The following is a 7500-nucleotide window of genomic DNA, read 5'->3' as shown; positions in this document are numbered from 1 at the left end:
GGCAGCTGGAATAGATGATCATTGTAGGTCCCTTCCAACTGAAAATATTCTATTCTATTCTGTTCTGTTCTGTTCTGTTCTATTCTGTTCTGTTCTATTCTATTCTATTCTATTCTAATTTTATTAAAAAACAGGTTGCCTGAGAGCTGGTTTGTATCTTTATGTTGGTGTATTTTACAGTGCGAACAAAGCGATATTTAAATCTAAATTATTATTTTGGGCGTTGTGGGAGAATAAATACATGTGTGCACGTGTATGAGCGCAGCTGCAATCGTGTGCGAGTGATTCGGAGGCTGATGGGCTCCAGAAAGATAGTATTTCACAATTCTGGATTTTCAGAGACACTTTCCATTCTCCTCTTCATCTCAGACTATCTTCTTTTAGCAGTTCAGGCAAGAAGTCAATCACATTGAGTCAGTCTGAAGAAAAACATTTTATGCTGTTTTTCTCATACAAACCCCCTCCTGCCGTAATCTGCAGTAAGGCCCAGCCACAGGAAATTGACCTCACAGTAAATTCTTTACAGATTCGGTCATGTTTTTACCATCCACTTAAACTTGCATACATAACCTGAGACTGTACCTCTGGATCAAGGAATATGACAAGCCAAAATAAAATCAAGTCAAATTAAATAGCAAGAAAAAGCTGCAAGCAAAACAAGACTGAAAAAAAAAATAGAAAAAGATGAAAAATTGGTTGTGACTGCAAAACTGTAAGTATTAAATAAAGAAAGAAGTCAGAAGCAAATTCAGGAGCGACCGTGTTCTGGTTGACAAGGGCTGAGAAATACTAATGGACTTTTTTAATGGGTGGTTTGATGGATGAGAGAAGAAATTATGTAAAAGTAAATGTAGTAGTGTATCAACATAAAGTATGGTAAAAAAAAAAAAAAAAAAAGAAAAAAAAAAAAAGCATTGCAAATAAAAAAAGACATGTAAATGTGTGCCTACCATTTTCCAGATAAGAAGGGGCCGTACCTTCTGAGGGGTCAAGGCGGCGAGCCCGCCTCCCGTGTTTGGAATTGTTGTGTACAAACATGTTGTCTGAGACAGCCAGCACGTGGCCATCCACATTGACTGTTGTTGATACAACAACCTGCAAAAGAAAACAAAGAACAAAATTTAAAAAATCCCGCGTATTTTCACAAACATAGATACAGAGGCAGGTCTTCTTTTAAGACAAAACAACATCACAGCCTGTTACTTTTTGCTTTAAAGGAAGTGAATGACAACTACGAACACATCTTTGTTTATGTGGCTAACACTGGTGATTTTTAACTCACAATTGTTTCTCTTCAGAACCTGCTACACTAATTAGAGTTTAATCTCCTATTATGCTAACAAATGAATTCAATTCAGGGAAATATTCTTCTAGCCATTAGTTTCAGAAACACCCCTCTAGCCACTCATTTTAAAAGCTGCTGTTTTGATTGATCTGTTGATATATTGATTAGATAGTTTATCTAATTAAAATTTGTTCACTTGAGACTGTCTTCAAATGAAGGGTTGTGAGGATTCCAAATAAAAAAAGCTTAATAAATCAGGAACCATCGTAACTCCCCATTTTTTCTTCAGTAAATGATCTCCAGGTCAGTTTTACAATTACATTTAATGTCTGATAATGAACTTTTTTGCATCTGAAAAGACCGAGTTGAATATGAATAGTGAAAGTGTTTTCAATCCATGAAAAGTATCCCTTCTCAAGTTCATTTGGATGGTGATTGACCCTGGTATGTCAATGGAATTTCCTCCTTTATTTTTGAGTGAAAGGCTCCTATTCTTGTGTCCAGGTTCAGAGTCCGGCCATAGAAGAGATGATGGATAGGGCCTTCTTTGGCTTCCAGCTGCTTCTCAGTAGAAAATGGAAAAGGAACATATGCAAAATGCACAACCTTCCCGATAAAAACACCTACACAATGGAGTTGTGAAACTCCTTCCGGAAACAATACTGCGTGAACACAAGCCAAAGAGGAAACCGTGAGATGCGCCTGTGTTTGTGTGGAACACGGCTTCATAGGTCGATCGCTATTATCCCAGATAGACATTTACATCTTATTTAAACACTCCAGCATGGGCCCTGGGGTGTGGGTTCCAGATTTGCTAAATGAAGTAATCGCTGCAGCATTGTCTTTGGGCTTTAATGTTAGTAGAGTCCTTCAAGTCAATGGCTAAGTTAGGCCTTATCCACCCTACTGGTGATGGCGGCAAAAGCTAGTACAAATTTAGCTTTCGCCTTCCGTTTATTTTACTTTTGGTTATAACAAAAATGATTGCCAGGGTTCTCACACCTGCTCCTATACCCAAACACTTAATGAACAAAAATGGAAGGGGAAAAACCAGCCTCCTTTCGCGCAGAGCTGGTCCAAGGCATCAGAAGAAAATTCTTGTCTGCTTCTATGTTTTGGATCACCTCTGATCCTGTTTCTTATTCACAACCCATAATTAGCTTTCAGCTATCACAGCACCTTTTCTGTGTATCCTGCCTCCTTTGAGACAGCCATCTGCGGTACCCTTTAGAACAGCCCGAGGGCAGCTCTCTGCCAGGCTGCTCTGCTTCCCTACCTTTCTCCTCCCAGAAGTGGACCCTTTCAGTCTTGTCAACATCCACTTTGGAGAGTGCTGAGGTTGCACGCTCACCTCGGCCGCAGAGCTGCTGCTGGGCCACTGGACTATCTGCTTTCGCTTTTAATGAGATTCGCAGACTTTAAGAAATATTGCAAAACATACAAGCGTGATTTTCAGCATAGATTTCTGGATTTGGTTCCTAGAACACGGTATATTAAAAAGACAGAGAAAGGTGTATATAAAAATGACAACTATTTTTGTTCTGTCTTGTATATATAGGTCAGTCACCAAGGGAAAATACTGTAGTTCAGCAAAAGAAAGTAGACATGCTATGCTTTGTTATATCGGCTTATTCCTGCAGTGCACCTAAAGAAAGGTGCTGAGACAGTGAAACCAGTTAAAAATATTGTTCAAGATCTGACATACTGTTAAGTCCAGTTAAACCTTCTGAGAGGCAGGGAGATTAGCTAAAGAGACCCAGGAAAGTCTTTCTAGTGCCTACTGGCTCCATTGTCGACCACAAGATCACTCATGACTGATGCTTCATTTAGTCATCGGTGAGACAAAGAGGACATTTCCACTCATTCCAGGTTTGACCTTCTGTTCTGTTCAGATGGATCAATATCACCAATGCCACGTGAAGCTGAGATGCATGAAAAATGGAAGCTTGACTCAATTGTTTTGAAGAAATATTTTTTCCAGCTACAGATCTTTTCTGTTGGCTGGCTCAAGGGTTCTGGCTTCACCGGTTGGTTGGCTGTGCATGAAAACAGATGTCACATGTTTTGCTATCAAGTTTAACCACAAGCTATTCTTCTCAAAAATAAGAAAGTTTTGAACGTCTCAATACTAGTTTATTATTAGACTCAAGTATGAATCATCGTGAAATATTTTGAAATAAAAAACATATATTTCCTAACAAGCATTTCAAATGACCCCGAATACGGAGGAAATCATTTGTCCATCACGTCAGCTGTCTCTTTGTAGTGTTATGATTCACCACAGGATATTTCAAAAGCTGTAAGGAGAAAGTGAAGTATTAAGCATTTTCTAACACAATTGCAATAGAAATATGTGGTTGGACCACCACTGTTGGATTTACAAGTTGTGAATGTGAAAACCCCCTGTGTGAGACCCAAACTTCACTGCCGTCCGCGGTCGAGTCTGTTAGTAAGGTTATGCTCCTCAGTCTACATATGTAAAACCTCTGCAGGTCTGAGCACAGGCCACACGACAACGCAAGGTGTTAGTATGAAGGAAAACTGTGGAAATACTTTCTGAGGAGAGACCCACTTGCTTCCGCATTGGTCCATTACAGTCCACCGCAGAACTTGGCGAGTCCCAAGAACCAGCATTTAAATTAGCGGGGGAAATGTAAAATACTGCCAGAGTTTTTTTTAAAGGCACACAGCATTGGAACTACACTAAGTAGAAGCACTGATACTGTTTTTTCATTAAAAAAGTTCAAGATGAAGATGCGAGTAAGCCTTTTATATATCATTTATTCTTTAAGAGGGATCTGTACCTGGAATCTTCGCATGTCTCGCGGGTTGCCTGCATTCTTCAAACAGTTCTGATTGCACTTGAGGAAAAACTTTAGAAAGAATCTATAAAAATACAAAATTGAAATCTATTAGATTCATCAAAACGTAAATCCAATTTTAAAAAAGTTTAATAAAATTTAATCATAAGTAGTTATACCCAAAAGAATACTGGTAGTGAAATATTACTTTCCTATTAGTTAATGAACTTATTTTAAAGCATAAGATCTCTGTCGTAAACAGAACATTATTTCCAGGGAAAGGCAAATTTATATTTTTAATTTTTCAACAACTACAAATGTATTGACTCCAGGCCATATCCTTAGCTCGGTGTGGGAAAGTTGATTTCAATGACTCATTGACTTCAAAGGCAATGACTTACACCAGATGAGAATTTGTCTCTATTTTTTTAATACATTTTATTTTTTCACAACTTATATTAGCAGTAATGACCTCTACGTCGAAAAATTCCAAGGTAACGAATGATCAATCTTCTGAAAAACACTCGGCTTTGCCTCCGGTTTGGAAACTCTCGCTATTCAAAGGGACTCGATCCAACTCCTGCTGACTCCAGGGAGATCCAGGCGGGATCTGCCCACCGGCAAGGCCCCGGTTCCCTCATTGTTTTTGAAAGGAAAGGAACATGGCAAATTAGGCCCTGTCTTACGACCTCTTCAACCTTTGCCAGCCTTTAGCTGTGAGGTGTCACTCTACCCGGGGATGGAAATCCAGCTTATTTTTGCTGAGCAGCAACCAGCAATTATTTAGGACTAACCCTTATCATCTAGGCATCTCCCCATGAACCGTTTTTGTAGCAACGCTGCCTCCCGGGAACACAGCAGGCACTTATAGGAAGGGGAAAATCTTGGAAAGGTGCAAACTCCTTTATGCTGCCCTCCTGCACTGGAGGAACGAGCTGATAAGGGATGTCTCCACCCTTCAGGCTATGCAAGATGGGGGGGCCCTGGCTGTCCTGCCCTCATGCAGGAGGATGTTCACAGCCTAATGCCTCGTCTTTTCTTTATGTAGCTATGTTTTGACATGTCATAATTTTTAAAAAAGTCCAATAGGCCTTGTTTTCAGCTAACAATTGACAGCTAATGACAAGCAAGGCTCAGGACTTTCTCCTCATGCAGAGTTCCTCAGATGCGCCAGCCCAGCAGCTTGTGCTGCCCAACTTGATACATGCTGAATAGCGAGGTTAGGCAGAGCTTTTACATTTAGAATATGAACAATTACCATTTATCCAAGTCAATCTTTACAAGTGACTGCCACTATTCTCCCTGTATACACCTCACAGAAGCTCCCGTGTGCCAACAGCATTCCTGGCAGGAGGCAAGCCAGGCGCCTCTTCCCTCCTTCAGAACCCAACATGGCCCAACCACGGCCGATAGACAGTACGACCGCGGCTGCACCACGTCACGCTCACTCCTGCAGAGCTTCAGGGGCTGGACAGGAGCATTACAAAGGAGCGTCCCCATATCACAAACTGATGCTTTTAATCACAGCTCTTCCTTTTCAGTTAAAGCTTGAGCAGGACCCTAATACCAATACGGGATGCTAATGCTGAAGGAGCAATCTCTCATATCAGAGAGGCAAGGAGGGAAACGGCTAGGTTTACTGCAACTGTGCATAAAGAAATCGATACTGTCTGTTCAGCTGAACGCACATTTCTTTACAAGTTCCTATCCCAAAATCTGTAAAGGGAGTTTAGCTGTCGAGCTGAAAGAGAGCTGGATTTCCATGGTGGTTGACGTGATCTCCTAGCTCGGATGCTCACTTGAACTCATGTTTTCTGGATACAGTTGCAGGGACACTATCAGCAACTCCACAAAACTGCACCTTTGTTAGCCACACCTTCATCCTAATTTTATCTGCCTTGGTTTGGGTTTTTTTTTTAAGATATTTATGAGCTCCAGATCAACTGAGTATAGCCTAAACGTAATGGCATTTCTATCATACCTCTATTCTTTCTTGCATAACTTCCACCACATGGACTGCGATGGTGTGCAAGGACCAGCTGATGCCCACATCAGTACAGGACCACCAGCTGCTGGAGAGTCAGGAGGTGGGGAGAGCCTCCAGCTTTACAGCTCCTTAATGCCACAGTCAGGCTGAAGAGAAGTATCTTATCTATTTTTTTTCTGATCTCAAATGGGTGTTGTGAGGCTTATTGAGCTAATGTTTGTAAATTGCTCTGAAATTCTCCAATGAATTGTGCACCAGGAATGCTAAGTATTGCTCCTTGTGTGTTGTTTTTAACGTGAAGCATTCCTGATGAAATGTGTCTATACAGAGAGCTTGCATCCTGTCAAAAGAAAAAGGGCCATTAAGCACCCTTTCACTAAACATCAACTGGAACTGGTATTTGTTCAATTATTTGGTGAAAAGAATCCACGTTTGGTGGAATTAGACATCTTCAGGTTTACCAGGATGACCCTGAGCACTGGGCTAAATATTGAAGCCACAAGACTGGGGTGAACACAAGCAGCACTCGTATTCCAGCTCTGCTGCATTCCTTGATACTGAGATATTTTATTCTATTTTTTAATCTGTGTTTTCAGAGCACATGTGGCATCAAGACAAGATTTTCAGAGGAAGACAACACAAGCTAAAAACCATGTTCCCAGGCAGGGCGTTTCTCAAAGCTTGCCAGGAGAAGACGACTGACTTGATCGTTCCTCTCAGCGGACCAACAAGGACCGTGGGCACAATGAACCCACCCCTACTGCAGAGAGAACAGGACCAGACGCGCTCCCTGTGATCCCTGCCCTGCCAAGACAAGACCGTTGCAACACAGTAAGAAGCAAGGAGCTGGATCAGAGCTCAGTTTGGTCATGTCTCAAACTTCATTGCTACCAACAGAATGACAATGCAAGCCTTTCTAGATTCGCCTCGCCTATTTTTTGCATTATACGCACAAATGTAGTCTTTTTAATAAATACAGTCTTGCAGAATAGCCTTCCTAAGCATACTAAGCTGTTCCTAAAATACTGATATGGAGAAAAATGCAGTCTTTGTGATGTTCCTTTGCTCTGATTTTTTCACGCTGCTAGAAAGGGGACTGCTACCATCTTAATTAAAATGTATTACCTACCACAAGACTTCACTATTTTAAGATAAAATTTACATCTTTTATTAACTCACCTCACCTATACACTTAGCTCGCGATGCCTCTCAACGCCCATCTGCCATCCCCGTACAGTAAGTCACTTGATATTCCACCCACCAATTTTTCCTAACAACCACTGTGCAATTAAACTCAACACGTTCTGTTGCGAGGTAAATTAGGCACACCTGCGGCCAGACTTCATTTGAACTGCATCAGAAAAGGACCTAACAAGGTGAGAGCGTACCACAAAGTTATAGGCCTGTCAAGCAATTAGGTTTTCACT

The 7500-nt window shown here is 41.1% G+C and overlaps 1 protein-coding gene across 10 annotated transcripts in view; it reads right to left on the bottom strand.

Moving 5' to 3' along the window:
• Nucleotides 1-7500, bottom strand: part of EBF3 (EBF transcription factor 3) — a 124881-nt gene that overhangs the window by 40256 nt on the left and 77125 nt on the right. For 5 of the 10 annotated variants that reach the window (XM_075718044.1, XM_075718043.1, XM_075718049.1 and 2 more), the window contains exons 7-8: nt 4090-4171; nt 951-1095 (exon numbers count right to left, since the gene is read on the bottom strand). In XM_075718044.1, the coding sequence (XP_075574159.1) occupies nt 951-1095; nt 4090-4171 (227 nt within the window). The remainder of the gene's footprint in view (nt 1-950; nt 1096-4089; nt 4172-7500) is intronic. The other 5 variants (XM_075718046.1, XM_075718051.1, XM_075718047.1 and 2 more) reach the window with 1 other exon arrangement.

Source organism: Pelecanus crispus, chromosome 10, assembly GCF_030463565.1.
Source record: "Pelecanus crispus isolate bPelCri1 chromosome 10, bPelCri1.pri, whole genome shotgun sequence".
Lineage (NCBI taxonomy): Eukaryota > Metazoa > Chordata > Aves > Pelecaniformes > Pelecanidae > Pelecanus > Pelecanus crispus.
This window is presented reverse-complemented; position numbering and strand designations above follow the sequence as displayed.